We start from the raw sequence: 19,477 nt of genomic DNA, 5'->3' as shown, positions 1-19,477 counted from the left end.
TATGGAACTTGTGGACTGATTGCCCATAAACACTTTCCATTTATCTTCACAGCGATCACTTTCATGGCTACCTAGTGGTCTATGGAATTAAAAACCCACAGTCACTCTAACAGCCTGTGGTTCCTGGGCACTTAGGGACACCAGCAGAAGGCAGCCTGTTCTGTAAACCACACAAAGTTGGGAGTCAGAGAGATCTGAAGTTCAGTCCCTGGGCTGTAGTTAACTGGGAGTGCGACCCTGGCAGGACCTCAGGTCCCTGTCTGTTAAATGGGAGAGTAGCCCCTCTGTGCTAGCATTGTTGGAGGGTTGAGTACATAACATATATCAAGTGCTTTTGGAGGTGGGTGCAGGGCTGAAGGTGAAGCCCTGCACCACTCCCAACTCTCTGAGGCCATCCTTTTGCCCTTCAACTCACACGCCAGCCTCCCATGCAGGGCCTGCCTTGGGTGGCAGGCAGCCCAGGGAGGTGGAGTTCCCGCCCTGCCTGCAGAGACCCAGCTCCAGGCACCACCTACCTTCTCCCACCCCGACGGAGTCCTTGTGGTCTCTGCTGCTACTCGAGATCAGCCAGAAACAAGAGCCCAGCCCTGACAGACCTGCAAACTTCAGCCAGAGAATAATATTCCAGCTCCCACTGTGTACTCACCAGACACCAGGCACTGTGGTCACAGCTTAGCTTGCATATAGCACACTGAACTTTTCTAAAGTATCTTCCACCCGACGTGCTCCCCCACTGAGATGTGGAGTCCATGTCCCCTTCCTTGGGAAGACGGGTGGGCCTTTGTGACTGCTTCAACCAACAGAGTATGGCAAAATTCTTGCTATATGACTTCAGAGGCTAAGTAGATTATAAGAATGTCATACACTCTGCCTTGTTCTCTTGGCCCTCTCGTTCTTGGAACCCAGCTGCCATGTTGTGAGGAAGCTCAAGCAGCCAGTAGAGAGTGAGTATGAGTGAGCCATCTGCAAAGTGGACCCTCCAACGCCTCACAGACATGGCATGACGCAGGGACAAGCCATCCCCTTTGAGCCCTGCCCTAACTGCAGATTCATGAAGAAAATAAACAACTGTTATTGTTTTGGAGTTTCGGAGCACTAAGTTTTGAAGTGGTTTGTTACATAGCAATAGAAATTTGAAATAATTCATCACCACATTTAATTTTCACAACATCCCATCAGTGGTACTACCTCTGGCTCCTTTTTACAAATGAGAACACTTAAGTCCAGAGGGATAGAGTACCTTCCCCAAGGAAACACAGTTGGAGAGTGAACCCAGGAGTCAAATCCAGGTTCATCTCAAAGCCAAGGCTCCCAGTTGCTCTGCTGTATCCCACGCTTGTCCAGCTGCACACACTACTGGTATCACTTACTCGGACCCTCAGTTGCAAACCATCATGGGCTGCTGCAAGTTTGGTGTCCCCAGGCAGATTCCATCCACAGGGACTGCACCTCTCCACTCTCATTCATCCCCCATAACTGGGCACCCTTAACCCCAGCACAGGCTTATTACACTGAATCATGACGAGAACATCACTGGAACCCGGGCGTGGGCCAGCCCACTTCCTCATTTCTCTTTCTTAGTAGTTATCACAAGCATGACCTTTGAACCCACGGCATCGGCATCAGTCAGTAACTTGTTAGAAAAGTTCTTGGTCCCCACTCTAGACCTTCTGAATCAGAAACTCTGGATGTGGGGCAAGTTCAAGTCTGAGAACTAGTGCTTTAACTACTTACGTGGTTTTTAACCTATGATCTGTGGGCTCTGTATGTCATAGGATGTTTTTAGGTGCAAGCAACAGGAAACCAGTTCAAATAGTTTCAGGGGAAAGAAAGGGCATGTATTCGCTGGTTCAAGTACACACGAAAAGTCTCAGAATGGCATTAAGTGTCAGGAGTTCCAGCAACCCTCCGATGCTGAGGTTTCTCTCTCTCTCTCTCTCATTTCTGCTTATCTACCAGCCTCATCTTATTTTTTCCTTCTGTTGGATTTCTGCATGCAGCCATGGAGGGTGGCAGGAAACGTACGACTGGCCCAGTGCAGGTCAAATGCACAATCATGGGACAGGCCACAGGATACTGTCATGGCCCTGGTTTAAGGTGCTCACCCCAGGAGACACAACGTACTGGGATTTGCAGCTTCACCAGAACCCACAGGTAAGTAGGGGTCACTCCCACCAAATAAGGAGAGCAATGTCGGTGAGAAAAACAAACAGCTATAATCCTCCAGTAAACATCTGGCCATCACAAGTTCGCTTTGCCTGCAGTCTAGGGTATCAGGAGGGCTTTGCCTGCTTATTGCACATAGTATTGTGGCTTCACCAGGCCCTGTCTTCTGTGCTATCACCATGGTCCTCAGAATTTGCTGTAAGCCAGGTGAAGCAGCAATCATGATGCCCATTTTACAGATGTGAAAACAGAGGCAGCGGGTCCAGTCATTTAAGGTCACTTTGTTAACTAAGTAATAGAGGAGGATTCAAAACCAGATGTCTGCCTCTACTACCAGCACTCCTTCTCCACATCCCCAAGCCTTGTCAGTACCGTCCGTGCTCACCTCCAGGTTGCGATGAGCCTCACAATAAGGAACTGAGGTGCTGGCCCTCAGCAGAGCTCCATAGGAGACCTTGTAATAGCTTTATAAATAAACTAGTTAGAACCCTTCCTCTGCCACCAGCTGGCTGGATGACCTTGGGCTGAAAAGTTTCCTCAACTCGGAGCCTCAGATTCCCATCTGTAAAATGGGCATAATGCTACTCACCGAACAGCATTTGCTGTGGGGACCAAAAGAGAAAAAGTGCTAAAATCATCTGGGACAGGCATGGCACTCAGTAACGATTTAGCACATGTTATTTTCCTTTGTTCCTGCCTAACAAAAAACAAAACCTAACAAACAAGTGTGATTCTTGAAAGTTACTTTGTGAATTTTATTTGGGTTGCTTTAATTCTTCTTTTTGTAATCCTCAAAAGCATGCTGCTGACACCGATTTCAAAGGTCGAAGAACTTTAGCTAAGACATGAAAGAGACTCCGTGTTTCCTTCCTGGAAAAGACCCTGCCACATGCTGGGGGCCTGATCTGAGCAGGGGCGGCTCTCAGAAGGCTTCCAAATCCAATGGCATTCTCAGCTCTGCAGCCCAGGGAGTGAATTCTGCCTTTGGCATCGTGTTTTTTAAAATAAGAACCAAAAAAAAAAAAAAATCTCTTTAATGAATCAAGAATAGGATCAGAAGAAAGCTGGCAAAAGAATTTAAACCAAAGCGTTAACAGCAGTTTGGTAGATATCATGTATTACCATATATACTTAGATGAATGGATGGATGGAGGAAAGTAAGTCAGGGAGGGAAGGGAAGGAAACATATAAGTGCTGATACGGAAAGATGCCTAAGAAATATCATCGAGTGAGAAAACAATGTGCTAAGAAGTAGATTTTTTTTCTTTCGTTCTTTCTTCCTTCCTTCCTTCCTCCCTTTCTTTCTTTCTCTCTCTCTGTCTCTCCCTCTTTCTGCCTTTTTCGGCTTTAGATAGAAACATTGACAAATCACCTCCTCAATAACTACATGGCTGGATGGCTTCTATATTCGAGGAAGATTTCTGCACAGATCCACCAGAAACAGTAACAGTGATAACCTCTTGGGGGTGGGAATGAGGCCAAGTAAGGGAAGGGGTCCTTTCCTTTTCAGTCCACTTTCTCCTGTGCCATTTGAATTCTTTTTTTTTCCTTTTGCAGTGAAAACAAAGAAAGCAACAGAGGGCTGGAAGTGGAAGGCAGGCTCTGCGGAAGGGGTCATCCTGAGTTCAAGGCTGGAGATGAAGGCAAGGCCTCAGCCTGGGAGGAGGTGCCCGCTGCTGAGTGAACAAAGCTGCCTCCCCCAGGGGAAACCTGACCCGGTGTCCACAGGGATGCAGGGATGACGAATGGCCCTTCTGCCACCACCATGCAGAGCCAGGGTCCCGGCTGGGATTCCTGCCGAGGTTCCTCTTCTCCCACAAAAGCTGCTTGTGCCGGGGGAGCTGGGAACCAGGAACCCGATCATGCCTTGTGCCGAAGGGCTCCCTGGCCCTGGCGCGGGGAACGGTATTTGAAGCGAAGGAGCATCTCCCTTTCGGAAGGTCCCCACCCTGCCAAAGCCTCCATCTGCTAGATTCAATAAATCATACTGGTTTCAAACTGGGCCTGAGATTTCATTTTAATGGATAAAGGCGTGCAGGAGGCGGTGGAGAAAAGCTGAGTCCAGTCTTGATACACTTCTACCAAAACCACAGCCCTGGCTGCTTGTGGTCATGTAAAGATCTGAATAGAAAAGACTGCAAATGGGAGCTGAGTGATCCCGGCTACACAGGTCTGAGCCCCTCCACCCGTCAGCCTGGGGAGAGACCACAGAGCCATTTCAGGTGGTTCTGGGCATGGACTGCCATGTCCACAGGGGTCCAGCGATGGACGAAGCCAGCATGTGGCCCTCTACACCTGAGTGCCTAAGAAACATCATGAGTGTTTTCCACTTTTTACAGAGACACAGGTACAGAGAGGTTTCTTTTCTCCAAAGCGGTGGTTCTCAAGGTTTAGTTGCACCAGAACCACCTGGTGGGCTTATTGAAACCCAGATTGCCGGCCCCACTCCCAGAGTTTCTGATCCACCAGGGGTCTGGCTGGAGAATCTGTGCTTCTAACAAGTTCTCACGCTGCTGCTGCGGCCGCCGCCGGTCTCAGCTTCGGGAACCACTGCTCTAAGGAACACACGGTGCAAACAATGACGTACGGCTGTTTGATCCTTGACTTTAGGTACCAGGGTGGGGTGAGGGCTGCGGAAGAGTGGAGAAGGTCCCATCTAAAAGAAGGAACTGCGACAGTGTCCTGGGGATCCACAGGGTGCAGGAATGAAAGGGCACCCAGCATTTTCAGCAGTCTTGATTTCACTGGGGTACAAATAGCCAGAAATATGGATTTTTCTACGACATCTTACAATCTTTGGCAGTCATTGGCAACTGGCTCTTAAATTTGTCAAACATCGTGTGAGCCAAACAAAACACATCTGCAGGCCAGATTTCATCCTCTGGCTGCTGTTCCAGAAGACAGATAAGGTTGCCATGGAAAGAGGCAGGAGCAGAGCTCTCTGAGCCTCTGGGCCCTTTGGGGAGGATGGCAACCTGACCACGCCTCTCCCAGAAGGCTCCCTGGGACCTGTCGGGGCCACATCCAGGCTCCCCACTGGGTCCTCAGCACTGCCCTCTTCCCCAGCCACACCCTACACTCTGGCCACATGAAGTCTTTGCAGACTGCACCTCTGTCCCGGATGAAACCCCTCCCAGCCAGGCCTTTTCTGACCTCTGGGCCTTTGTGCACGTGGTTCCCTTCGCCTGAAATGCTCTCCACATCCGCCCTAATTCTTATTTGTCCTTCAAGGCCCCCTCAGCCGCCACCTCCTCCCAGGAGCCTTCCCTGACCACTGCCTGCCCCCCATCCCCCCATCCCTGCCCTCCTAGCCTGCTGTGCTTCCATCACTGCACTGGGCTGTAATGGCCTGAGGCTGTGTCCGTCTCCTCCACTGGCCTGGGTGTTCCAGGAGGCCTTGCTGCCTCTGTGTCCCCAGGCTGAGCCCAGGGCTGGTGTGGGACAGGTCTGAAATAGCACCTACCAAGTGCTGTTCTCTTGGCCTTGGCCTTCCTCTCGTCCCCTTTCTGTTTGCCTACTTCCTGCCTATCCTTCAAGCCACTACTCAGACTCTACTTCTTGTGGGAACAGCCCCTGACCTCCCAGACCCAGGGGGCCCTTCTCTGCCTGTCCTTCCCCATCAGCACACCATCTCAGTATGATTGACTGCTTTGGTCTGCTGCCCCCACTACACTGAACTCCACGAGGGCGGGACTCTTGTGCGATTCATCTTAGTAACGCAAGGGCCGCAAAGACAGAGTGAGCACCACGAAATGCTTACAGGACCAAGAAAGGAATGAACAGAACAGGTGAGCAATGAGATCCTTGTAATGTGCTGGGAAGTACATGTTAGAATGAGGCCAACCTGATGCTGAGAACTGGCTTCCTCCGGCCACTGCTCCCGGCTGGTGGCTGCAGAGCACGGGGAGCAGGGGGTAGTGGTGCGCTCTCTTTGGCAACCACCTTGCCCGGGACCCCCGAGGACCCTCCAGGCCTTGGCCATGTGGCCTATTGCAGGCAGCTCCCCTTCACTCACAAGCACGAGGCTGGGCAGTTGCCATCATTCCATTACCCTATGCTCTCCCCCAGCCGTGCTCTTCCCTGTGGCCCCCCTCCAGCTGGGCAGCAGGGGAGAAGGGCTTCTCTGCAGTGCAAGGGCCAAGGGGAGGCCAGAGCAGAGGGCCGTCCATCCTCCCAACAGGCAACAGCACGGTTAGTGCGCGCCATCTATCATACTTGGGAGGGGGCCGCCCTGAGTCCTGGGACAGCAAAGGTGACCACGAGTCCTCATACAATGTCATCGAGTTTGCCCAGCTGCTGGGCTCCCAGATCTGTTCACCTACCACTGTCCTAATGCTTAATGGCCGAAAAAAGAGGGTGGCCGTGTGCCCCTTCCTTTGTGTCCAAACCCGTCCCTTCCACCTCTTTTCTGTTACAAGTAAGTGGAGAAGTCACCACCTCCAGAATTCCTTCTGAGATGCCCTCCTCTAGAGCTTCCCTTTGCCACCACTGATCACACTGTGTTCTCACTGTGTGTGTGTCTGTCTGCACCACAAAGACTGTGAGTTCCTGGACATCAGAGATTGTGACATGTTCCGCTGGGTCAGACCGCATTCACACCCTCCCTCTGCCACTTCCTTAACCTCCCAAGGTCACACAACAAGAAATCCTGCCTTGGTTTTCTTATCTGTAAAATGCGGCTGAAACCAGCATTGTGAAGATTCACTGAGTCAAAATAAAACGGGAACGGTACTTCAGCACTTGAAGAGTACAGGCATACCTCGTTTTATTGCACTTCAAAGATATTGTGTTTTCTACAAATTAAAGGTTTGTGGCAACTTTCATCAAGCAAGTCTATTGGTGCCATCTTCCCAACAGCATTTGCTCACTTTGGGTCTCTGTGTCACATTTTGGTAATTCTTGCAGTATTTCAAACTTTTTCGTTATTTGTTACGGAGATCTGTGATCAGTGATCTTTGACATTACTATTGCAAAAAGATTACGACTTGCTAAAGGCTCAGATGATGGTGAGCATTTTTTTAGCTATAAAGTAGTTTTTCTATTTTTTTTTTGGCTGCGCCACCTGTGGGATCTTAGTTCCCCGACCAGGGCTCAAACCCGTGCCCCCTGGTTTAGAGGTGTGGGGTATAAACTACTGGACCGCCAGGGAAGTCCCTAAAGTAGTTTTTACCTAAGGTATATACACTGTTGTTTACACAGAATACTACTGCACACTTAATAGACCACAGTATAGTGTAACCATAAGTTTGATATGCACTGGGAAACAGAAAACTTCGTGTGACTTGCTTTATTGTGATGTTCGTTTTATTGCGGGGGTCTGGGGCTGAACCTGCAATATCTCCGAGGTCTGCCTATATTAACTAGTATTACTAGGTGATCAATAAATGTTTCATACAGTAATGGATGAGGGCGGGAATGAAACAGCAAAGATAATTAGCCAAGTAAGTACAAGCCAGCACATTCCAGAGGCGGCAGTGACCCAAAATAAATAGAGATGTTTGTTGTGCCCTGTAAGTACCTCAAGAGTGGGCCGAGGACAAGGATTGTTCTTACGTGCATTACTAGGCAGCGAGCCAGGGACCAGACCTTGGGCAGTGGTCTGACAGGCCCAGGCCCCCTCCTCGCCAAGGCAGGCCCTGTCTGAAGGTCTCCTTTCCCACTGTGAGCCTCTACGAGGATTAAGAGGCCTTGGGCCTTTTAAAGGCACGACCTGACATTTCCCTACAACAGTAGTGTTTTCTCCCTGCAGTGGCCTCTCCAAGGATCCTCCTTGGCGGCCACCCCCTCTTCCGCCACCATTCCAAGCGCAGACTCAGACACTAACTCAGATCCCCTTCAGATGAATCAACAAGTAGCGGGGTGAGTCATCCTGGCCTGGGGTTCCTCATCCCCAGACACTGGCACTCCTTCAACCACAGTCCTGACGAACCCCAGACACCCGGTTTCTGCAAAGGCAAGCCACAGAGGAGCCTGGCCCGGAGCAGGAGTGTGGGCCTCAAAGTCCAGTCTCTGGAATCTCCTCTGCGAGCCTCAGTCATTGTAAAATACGGGGTTACTAACCCCTCCCTCACTGGGCTGTGGTGTAAAATAGCTGGCACAGTGCAGGGCACGGAGCAGACCCTCAGTAAAGGGTAGGAGGGGGAGGGGAAGAGGAGTCAGGGAGAAGCTCACCAGTAAGCAAAGCAGCTCCCTGGGGGTGGGAGTGAGCTAGCTCTGGACCCAAGACTGGGAAAGGGAGACCGGAAGCACCCTGACCTCCCAGTGACCCCAAGAATGTTGATGGAGGCCCCGGGCTGACCTTCCGGAGGCTGCTGTGGTGACGCTAATTGGGGTCTCCGGGTCACCAGCTTCCCACCCTTGGGGGCAGGGGGCTCACTCCCTTCCCCCACTGTTCCTCCTCTGGCCTGGGCTGCTGTGGCACTGACCTACTGACTAGGTTGTTGGCTGCAAGCTTCAAAGGAAGCTCAGGGGGCAGTGGAGGATAGGGTAGGGAAGGGGATGGCCAGGAGCCAAACCCCACTTTGGGGATGAAGAGGGGCAGGTCAGAAGGCAGAGTCACGGTGCCCCCTGCTTCCTAGAGTGGCTTCATGCTAGGTCTGGTAGGAAGTTTACACTTCAGAAGGGTTGCCTGTGTTTCATCTTGCTTTCCTCCCCCAGCCTACAGTTCAGACAAAGAAGAGAGTCAACAGATTTGCCTGGAATTCCTGCCCAGCCCCTCCCTAGCTGTGTTACTCTGAGCATGTTGCTTCGTCTCTTTGAGACTGTTTCTTCATCTGTAAAATGGGCGTACTGAGACCTCCTTCAGAGGTTGTTATGAGGATTAGATGAAGGCAAGTGTATAAAGCACCAATGCCGGGACACAGTAGAGACTCAACAAACCACAGCTTTCATTTCGGAGGGTATGCTTGATGAGTCCAGAGCTGCCTACCTTGGGGGCTGGGAGTGTGAAGATCTTGGGCCCCTAAGAACACAAAGGCCCTTGCTCCCCTCTCAGATGAACTAGCCCTGCCTTCGGTCAGGAACCCTGGGCAGCAGATGCCCAGGTGTACGCAAAGCCTCACCATGCACTTGCGGTCGTCTATGCCCGTCAGATCCTCCTCAAACTCCTCCCCAACCTGGAAGTCCATGATGTAGTTCCTAAAAGTGCTCAGCGTGCGGATGATCATGTGGTCGCCATTCTGCACGATCTCTTTGTCTGGCTTCAGCAAGTTGGCGATTTTGCGCAAGGCCACATTGACATCTGCAGGGAGTGCGGGGGCAGAAAGGAGCAGAGAGTTGACTGGAAAATTCAGAGAAATGTTGCCAAGGTAGCGGGGCCCTAGGAGGCCGCTTCTCCCGCCCCCCACCCGCCCCCCGCAAGGAAACCATCGGGGTCCCCTGCTCCATTAGCAAGGCCTCTGCGTGCAGCTAGCTGGTCTGTGTTGTTTTCTTTCTTTCTTTTCTTTGCTTTCTTTGTTTTTTGTTTTTTTTTTTTACAACAAAGTTTTCTACCCTTATGCTAACCTTTTGAAAACTAAAGCTAGACAATCAAGCCCAGCTTTCCTAATGAAATTATCCACTTCGAGAGCCAACCATCAGACATTGACCACCATGAACCCTAATAACCCCCGTCCTCCAATTCGCACTTGCTGGCCCCCTGGAGACGCCCCTTCCCCGGTCGGGGTGCTCAGGGCGGTGGCTGGGCCGGCGGAGGCAGGCGGGTGGGCGGCCGGCTCGGGAGGGCGCCGGGATCCCACCCCCGGCGGCCCGGCCGGGCGCCCCGGGCAGAGCGCGGCGGGCAGCGCTTACCCAGCGCGCGCAGGTACTCCTCGAAATTCTCGTTGGCCAGCATCTTCCAGTACCCGGTAAAGTCGACCGGCATTTCAGGGGGCGACTGGGGCCGGACCGGGACCGAGCGGGCGGGAGCAGATCTGGGCTCGCGGAGCGATCCGGATGGTGGGCGGCCCGGAAATGTGCGCCCTCGGGGGGCAGGGGCTCGTGGGGCGGCGACAGCTGGATTGCAAGCGCGCACAAAGCCAGCGGGAGGATCCACCGTAGCTGTCGCTCCTCCCCCCTCAGCGGGGAGGGGCCGGGGATGTCCGAGGGCCAGGTTGTACCCGGCCCGCCGCCGCCTAGGTCAGACCTTCAGTTTCCTTCCCTAGGAAGGAAAAGGAGATGGCGGTGGAGGTGAGGGCTGTTTTATTGATTCCAACTTTTCGGTTCCTGCGGGATTCCTTCAAACGCCTTGAACTTCTCACATTCAGCGGCCCCTTGAGGGTGGGGAAACATTCTCCTGCGTTTGCTGGAGTAATTAGGGAAAGAGACCACTTACAGGCTTACAGCGCGGGTGGCCGGTGGGGCTCCAGGATCCAGAAAGCTGGGCAGTTCAACTCTGGGAAAGAAAAGTGGGGCACGCCCCACATCCCTCCCCCACATAAAAGCAAGGCTGACGTTGCTTGAAGTAAGTATGGTTAAAAAAAGGCCCTCTGCAGAGTGAAGTTTGAGATCCACTGCTTCATGCAAATGTAAGCAATTATCAATACATTGTTGACTTTCCCCTCCGCTTTCACCTAGTGGCAGTACAGCACTCCTCAGTGTTGTGCACTTAGCTTTTTTCACTTACTCTGTCCTGGAGACCTCATTCTTTTGCAGGATATTCCATTGTGTATCCATCTTGTCCCCCACTGCTGGACATTTATGTATATATTACTTTCCGATCTTTTACTATTAGAAGCAGTACTGCAATGAAGATCTTTGAGCACATCTCATTTCTCACCTGGTGGGTATGTCATGGTGCTTTAAAACCTCTGTCTTTGCCAGCAAGGAGATGACATAATCATGCGGGTTGACTTTTTGACCTCTATTAAAGACTAAACAACTCTTTTAAATTGCTTTTTGCACAACTCACAGCCTAGGTGACAGCAGGTACATTCCCCTCCCACTCTAGCTCTACCATGGCTCCAACCCCACCGCCTCCCCGCCCACCCTCCCCTCACACTACATCCGGCTGAGTTAGGAAAAGATGCCTCTTCATCAGAGTAGGGGCAGCTTCGTCCCAGGGAGTGGCTTGGATTTCAGCCTCTCTAACCTGCCCTGCTCTACACCAGGGTTTCTTAACCTTGGCACTGTCTCCAGTTTGGACCCCATAATTTTTTGTAGGTGGGGAGGGGTGTGCCCTACGTATTGTAGGAGGTTTAGCAACATCCCTGGCTTCTACGTGCCAGATATCAGTTGGCACCTCCCACAAAGATGTCTCCAGACATTGCCAAATGCCCCAGGCCGGGGGGCAGGGGGAGCAAAATCACCCCTGGTTGAGGGCCACTGCTGTGGACAGCTTTACCCCTCATCAGGCCTGTTTCCCATCTCGTCTCACGCTCACACCATCGGTCGTTCACACAGGCCTTGGCTCTGCAGCCTTCCCTGGCCAGCCCGGGGCTCATCTCAGTGGGACAGTGGGGCAGCCTATCCCCGCCCCGCCCAGGCTGAAGGTGCACAGCAAGGGCCGGTCAGTGCTGGCTCTCTGCCATGCCCAGAGGGTCCCCTTGTGCACTAGGCAGAGCACCCCCCCGCCCCCCCGCCTTCCCCACCTCTCTAGTCGGTTCTCCTTTGTTCATCCCAAAGAGCCAAGGTCTAGCCACTCCTCCCTCCCCTGGCAACTTTGGTCATCTGCTCACCCAGCTTCAGTCTTCTGAGCTGGCTGGCCGGGCACATGGTACTTAGTTCAGCCTGCTTTTGCCTGGTTCCTGTCTGTCGTTGTCTAGTCCCCCAGTGGCTAAGTATACTCCTGCCCTGCTGGGTTTCCTCCCAGGAGGGCTTTCCCAAGTGTAGCCCCTGCTGGCTGTGCTGTTACCTGCAGCTGGGGGCTGGTTGTGAGGGCAGGCTTTAGAGGCAGAACACTTGGTTTGAAGCTGGCTGTGTCGCTGTCTAGTTGAGTGATCTTGGTTAAGTTGCTTATCCCTTCTGTGCCTCAGTTTCCACATCTGTCAAATGCGGACGCTCTGACTACCTAACTCTTCAGGTGGTGAGAAGCAAAGGAGATAAGGGATACAAAGGGCATGGCACAGAGTACTGCTCCAGATACACGGCTGTTTGAGCCAGAGGAGTGAGGGAAAAGGCAAGAGAGAGAAGAGGTGCTGGCCTGTGCCCCCCGCTTCTGAGACCTTAAGATCAATCCAGTGAGTTGAGTGAAAATGCTCTGTGGAAGTGCTGCAGGAGCATTAAATATCATCACCCTTATCCTTCCTCAGCCCACTCCATCATGCTTGATTTACTCCATTAATCAGTATTTTTGGGTGCTCCTTTCTATCTGGGGTGATATCTCTTGGGATGTGTAAAGCAAGGAGAGCATCTGAGGACAGACTGTGAAGAAGAGAGAGGAGACCCGTGAGGGGCTGGCAGTCAGTGAGGGCTCCCTGGAGGGGGTGAGGCTCCAGCTGGATGTTGAGGATGGCCGGGATCAGAGAGGTAGGGGAGGGGGGGAACGCACAGGCCAGGGGAGGAGGGAGAGAGGTGAACAAGGGGGTGCTGAGGAAGGGGTCGACTTGTGAATGGCTGAGAGATTTGTAAACACTCTAGGACATCCTAACCAGACGTGTGTCATTCACTAGCCTTAGAGCAGAGCAGTGGAGATCCAGAGATCCACGACCAGTCCCAGAGAGCCAGCAGGACCGCGAAGGAGGGGAGCCAGGCCAGTGCGGAACCACCCTGAGGCTGTATGTGTGAGGCCAGTGAGCAATCCTGGGTTGGGTGGAGGGAGGACAAGAGAGAGACAAGGGCCCCCAAGGTGGTCGCCTGGGGGAGAGGATTGCTCAGAGGAGCTGGGGAGGAAATGTGCCGTGCCATTCTTTAGCTGACCAGTCTGCTCCCGGGGGATAAATCAGAGCTCAGAGAACCATCTCCATGAAAGGATACCTTGACTTCCCATGGTCCTTACAATCTCTGTGTGAGGCGGGCAGTCCTATTCCCGTATCACTGAGTGGTCAGGCAGCTTGCCCTGTGTGTCCCTAGCCGGTGGGGCAGCAGAGCTTCCCGAGGGCAGTGGGGTTGGAGCAGAGAGCCCTGGGACAGACCCTGAGGCTCCATCCCTCCCGCAAAGACGCTCCTCACAAGAAGCTGGGCAGGAGCATGCCTTCCAGCACCTGCCCTCTTTGCTGGGTCTCCCACTCCCTGAGACTCAGGTGTCCTAGCAGGGGATGGGTGACCTCATACTCCTGCCTCATGCTGATAAAGAAAACCTTCCTCATCCACGTTTCTCTTCTCAAGAGCTCATGTTACTTTAGAGACTGGTAAAATCTTCTCTTTTCCTGTGTTCAAATATGTGTCTGGAATTATGTTGTGGAGAACAACCCCCCTCCAGTCCCTGAGCTGTTGCCATACCATCTGTGAAGCTAGTGTCTGAAAGTATGAGGGTGGCCCAACAAAGCTGCCTCCCCGTGTCCACCATGTTCGGGGCTGAGAGGGCTTGTCAAGAGGCCACAGGGGCTGAGGGGCACCAAGGTCTACACAGGACGCTTGTCTTTGATGCATTTATGAATAGGCAAATATGCAAATGAAACACCAGGTCTTCAAGCCCCAGAATCTTAAACCCACTTTGGGGAGGTGGAATGGGGATTTATTTCTGTACAGAAAATGGTTCTGCAGAGTGGGTTAGCTACCTTTCATTGACACATGACAATTGTTTCTACAGACTGTGATAAACCCTGCATGGGACGTGTTTCTCTTTTGTTCTTTCTTTCTTCCTTTCTTTCCCTCCCTCCCTCCCTTCCTTCCTTCCTTCCTTTCGCCCTCCCTCCCTCCTCTCTCTCTCTCTCTCTTTCTTTCCTCTCACTGTTTTTTGCTTTCTTAGCTATTTTATTATGGAAACATTTAAACCTCCATAAACGAGAGAGCTAATTAATTGTACATTGACCTCCCATGGATTCAACCTCACCAGCTTCAACAATTACTAACCCATGGCCAATCTGGTTTCATCTATATCCCCACCCACGCCTCATTTTCCAAAATTATTTTGAGTCAAATACCAGATATCACATCCTTTCATCTGGAAACATTTCAAGAAGTATCTCTAAAAGATAAAGACTCACTTAACAAAAATAACACAACACTGTTATCACAACTAAAAACCAATAATATTAATTCCTTAATATCATCAAATATCCAGAAAGAGCTTACTTATAATTTTTTGTTTCAGTTTGTTAGTTTGAATCAGGAGCCAAACAAGTTTCGTACATTACCATTGGTTGATATATCTCTTTTATTATCTTTCATTAAAAATAAAAATATAAAAATATATATATATAAATATAAATATATAGTCATACCTTCCCTTTCTTAGATAAATGGTAGCATACTATATACTTTAAAAAAAATGTAACCAAACATCCTAGAGATCACTCACAGCAATACAGCTAGAGCTTCCTTCTCCCCTTTTACGGCAGCAAAGGGCTCCATTGTGTGGATGTGTTTACTGACCCCATCCCCTACTGATGGACACAGGGGTTATTTCCAGTCTTTTGCTATAATAAATAGTGCGGCAATAAGCAGGTTAAGCCTTTTTATATTTCTGCGAGTGTATCTTTGGGATAGATTCCTAGGGGTGGGATTGCTGTGTCAAAGGTCAAAGACTTTGATGTACTTTCGTTATATACGGCCAAATTTCCCTCCTTAGGATAGTACCATTTTGCCTTCCCAGCAGCAATGCATGACAGTTTCTGTTTCCTCACTAACAGATTATGTTGTCAAACTCTTGGATTTTCGCTCCGTGAAAAAGAGTATATCAGGGTAGTTTGCATTTGCATTGGGGAGGGTTTTGATACCAAGAAGTGAGCAGTCATTTTCCTATTTAGCCAGGATTGTTAAAAGCCCCAGTTGATCTCCTCTGTACGTGTGAACGACGTCAGAATGGGGTGGAACTGCTGAGCTCAGATGTGACTTCTGGGTTTGTTTTATTAAATTGTGTTTACCAACTCCATCTGCAGTCCCTATTCCTGAGTGTTGCCTCATGTGACTATAGCATGCTACCAGAAATGGCGTACCAGGCTCAGGGGGCCAAGGAAAGCAGAGCATCCCAGGGTCTGGGAAGATGAGAGGTACCCCATGGGCTGCCATATATGTCCACCATCTTGCGAGGCTTCCCGCTGAGGCATGTCAGGGCCCAGTTTTAGGGAGGGGGGTCACTTTTCACATGCCTTCCTTCTATCCCAGTGGCAGGCTGGTGTGGTAGCTCTCTTGGGTTGCTGCCAGATGATTAGAGCACCTTGGAAAGGGTGATACAGAAGATGGGGACTAGCAAAGGTCTTGCCCACAGTGAGGACACTGTCCAGAAGGCAGATCCAGGACACTCAATGAAGAGACGTTTTTGGTAGTGGTAGTTTTGTGAAGAACAGAGCACACTTTACTTTATCTACTCCAGTCCACCTCCCCAGCCTAACATCCTGCAAAGATACCTGGGTCCCAACTTTCCAATCCTGTGGCCTCACAGACATATATTTGCAATTGCCTCCTGGAAAATGAAGCCTGGGTCCTGTGGAATCCTGTGATTTCTGTGGGGCAGGCATAGATGTCAGGTAGGTAGGGGGATTACCCATAAGCTCTGTCGACTGAAAAAAATGCACAAGTTGAGAATTACGTTTTATTCGGCGGACAAAACTGAGGACTTAAGCCTGAGACAGAGCCTCTCAGATCGCTCTAAGGGACCGCTCCAAAGAGGAGAGGGAGAAGCCGGGATATACAGGGGTTTTTCCAACAAAGACCAGGGTGTTGGAACATCAAAAGATTACTGTTAATGAAAGAAAACCAGAAATCTCAAGTTCATGAATTTAGTGCTTTTCTACGTATGGGAAGATGCAAGGGTCTGGGCTTGCTAAAATCATTCCATTGATAGGCACCTCAGCTATCTGGGGCCAGTATCCTGTGTTTCTCATCCTGAGTCTCCTCAGGCTGTACTGTCAGGGGCAGCTGCAGCAACTGACTGCTAGATGGCCAGCATTCTGTTTCCATCCTGAGTGCCCTCGGGGCTCACCTTAGGGGCGGCTGTAATGTGATGGTTTGATGGCTGCAGCATCCTTTGCTTACTGATATGGCAGGCAACATTTTTTCATCGACGGTTGGTGTGAGCACCGCCCCCCCGACGTGAGTTCCAAAGCTGTGCCAGGGAGACAACTGTGCTGGATGTCTCCTGACCTAACAGCCCTAGACTGGGATGGAGACTTTATGGAATAGAGGCTCACCAACCCAGATGACAGGACCAGGAGGATTTGGGTGGAGTTACAGCTGTCTGACAGGAAGGTTCCCCAGGGCACTGGTTCAGCTGAGAGATCTTGTATAGTGGCATAGCTGGTAGGAAATCAGAAGAAGTCAGTCTTTGAGTTCCAGTCTAATTTCGGTCTTTAAGTGGACATTTCATCCAATGAAATGGATGAAATGATACAGTGGATGGAAAGATGGGACATGTCACGATTCCATGCCTTGCCATGTCATGACAATGATGCGGGAAGTGTTTTTGGTCAAAAGCAAAGCAAAGCAATTTTTAAATGAGATGTCATTAGCAATTGGGTTATACCAGTGTCACTAAAAGGTGGGAAAAGGGTCCACATAATTTATTGGCCTACTGGTGGCCAGTCAGCCTACCTCCCCAGGACATGCCCACAAAAGGACTAAAGTGGGAGGTGGCATAGCTTATCTGAGAAGCTAGGCAACTAAGAGCAGCCCTTGCCAACTATTAGATAGAAAATAGGTGTAGGCACATCTTGACCCACGTGGTGTTTGCTGTGGTTTCAGTAGGTCCATTGGGCCAGTAGCTGGGTAGAGGTGGCCAATTTTTTTTTTTTTTTTTTTAAATCACTTCTCTTGAGCAGCCTTTCTCAAGTACTTGGTGTGCTTGGCCTCGAGGATTTGAGATTTAACAAAAGATTTATAAATTTTGTGTTTTCACTTTGATGATACTCTTTTTTTTTAATTGAAGTATAGTTGATTTACAATGTTGTGTTAATTTCTGCTGTACAGCAAAGTGATTCAGTTATATGTATATATATATATACACACACACACACACATATATATATATGTATATATATATATATATATATATATATACACATAATGATACTCTTAAAATATATTTTTGACCAGTAATGAATTTGAAAAAAAAAATGCATCATACATATTCACAACTTTACCCACCTCCCTGCCTTTTATGGAGGATTGTGGTTTTGTGTACTTTATCCCAGGCCTTCTTATAGGGCTAGTCAGAGGTGCTGGGTGGAAGGGAGGATTAGAGGTGGCCCCCAAAAGTTGACTTAGTGGACAGAGAAAGAGCAGGCAGCTACTCTTAGAAGAAAAGGGGAGACTGGAAAAAGGTGAGGGATGAGGCCGAGGAGACGGGAGTCCTTGCAGAGTCAAGCACTTTTCAAAAGTAATTGTTATGACTGTGTATGGGCTTTGTGCTGATTATACAACCTCGGGTGAGATATGACTGCCTTGGGTCTTCATTTTCAGAAGACAATGAGCCTTAGAGAGGCTTGCGTCTGGCTCGAGGTCGCATGGGTAGAGTGGCAGAGCTGGGGACTGGATTTGTGTCTGGCTTTGTGTGACCCCAAGCCCAAGGTCTCCTGACCTTGCGGATTATCTCCTGAATGAGGCAAAGATGTAGGGGATCTTGGTGTGCTGGCTCTGATGAATAAGCCCACAGAAGAAAACCCCAGAGAGAACATAAGTCTGCCAAGTCATCATCAATATGGAAGCAGAACTTGAATCCCCACGTGAAATGTAAGCACAGGGCATATATTCTAAGAGGAAAAATCTATAAAGAGTTAAAGATTAACGGCCCTTAGTGAGGCTCCACCCAGATTTAAAAAGAACAAATCTTGGGGACTTCCCTGGCGGTCCAGTGGTTAAGACTTCGCCTTCCAGTGCAGGGGGTGAGGGTTCAATCCCTGGTCAGGGAGCTAAGATCCCACATCCCTCATGGCCAAAAAACCAAAATGTAAGACACAAGTAATATTGTAACAAATTCAATAAAGACTTTAAAAAAAAAAAAAAGAGAAGAAAAAAGAACAAATCTTGCCAGACCAATGTTTTTGCATTCTGGGGGCAGAATTATACAATGAAGAGATGAAAGGGAAGCAGCTGGTCAAACACACATCGATTTCTGGGCAGCACGTGACCTGTCCTCTGAGGACTTCCCTGAGATGGAACACAGAGCCGGCTGTGCTGACCGGGACGAGGGGAGGCCTCGGAGGGGAGGCTCGCTGGGGTAGGACGGGCCAAGGTCACCTGTTCGGTCCAGGGCTAGCCTCAAGGCCTCGGTCTCTGTCCTGTCTCCTTAGAAGCAGTGGAGGTAAACACACTGCTTAGGTGGTTCGTGGAGGGTTGGTGTTTCCAACAAAGGAAGAAATAAGCCAGGAGCTCATTGATACAGGGACAGAGAACACAGTTCAAATAGCATTATCATAATCTTTGTAAAGACTCTTCTCATCTGTGACCTCCCTTCCTGCTCCATCCTGCCCTCTGCCTCTGGATTACAGTCCAGTGGAATGAAGAGCTGGGCATTAGAGTCAGACTGGTTTTGAACCCCAGGCCTACCATTTCCTAGCTGTGTGATCTTGGGTAAGTTGCTTAACGTCTCTGAGCCATCATCTCATAGGGTAGTTTTGAGGTGCCTGGCCCACACATCCTCAATAAATTCTAGTTTCCTTCTCGTCCTTGTCATCTGAGGCCCTTCACTGTCTGATCTCAGCGTCTTTTCCCAGCCCTATACTCTTCTTTCCCTCGAGTCACCCTGTTGGGCTGGTGGCTTCGTCTTCTGTGTCCTCACAGCCCAGCCTCACTCCTGCAGGTCCCTGGCCCCCAAAGCCTTCTTCTCCTCCTCATCCATCAAAGTCCTCAGGTTCCAGTTTCACTGTGATCTCTCCCCCGAGTTCTGAGTGCCTGAGCTCTCCCAGCATGTTCCTGTAGCTCACTGCCTCAAGCGGACAGAGCCTTGATTTCCGGGGAATCGTGTGTGCACACGCCTGCTTCCGCTTCCTGAACGAGACTGTCAACGCTCTGTGGCCAGGGACTGTGTCTCCCAGCACCAAGTCGGGAGCTGGGCACACAGTGGACGCACACCGAGAGAATGGGGGGGGGAACGTGTCAAAGCTGCAAGTGATGGATGCTTTCAGCAAGCACTTACCAGGCGCCTTCTAGGCGCCTGGAACTGGGCTGGATGCTGAGGACACTGCTGTGAGCGAGACACGACCCCGAGGAAGTTAAGTCTAGTGGAAGAGAGAAATGTACCAAGTGGAGGCTTGTGCAAGGTGCTTCAAGGACAAGATGGCGGTTGAGCACAGGGCTT

General features: G+C 50.4%; 1 protein-coding gene across 1 annotated transcript in view; it reads right to left on the bottom strand.

Annotated features, from left to right (window-relative positions):
* Positions 1–10,281, bottom strand: part of RBP1 (retinol binding protein 1) — a 31,411-nt gene extending 21,130 nt beyond the window's left edge. Inside the window, exons 1-2 of the mRNA XM_059920216.1 lie at positions 9,955–10,281; positions 9,228–9,406 (exon numbers count right to left, since the gene is read on the bottom strand). Of these exons, the coding sequence (XP_059776199.1) occupies positions 9,228–9,406; positions 9,955–10,027 (252 nt within the window). The 5' untranslated portion in view covers positions 10,028–10,281. The remainder of the gene's footprint in view (positions 1–9,227; positions 9,407–9,954) is intronic.
* Between the last annotated feature and the right edge of the window lie 9,196 nt (positions 10,282–19,477).

Source organism: Balaenoptera ricei, chromosome 4 (genome assembly GCF_028023285.1).
Source record: "Balaenoptera ricei isolate mBalRic1 chromosome 4, mBalRic1.hap2, whole genome shotgun sequence".
Taxonomy (NCBI): domain Eukaryota; kingdom Metazoa; phylum Chordata; class Mammalia; order Artiodactyla; family Balaenopteridae; genus Balaenoptera; species Balaenoptera ricei.
This window is presented reverse-complemented; position numbering and strand designations above follow the sequence as displayed.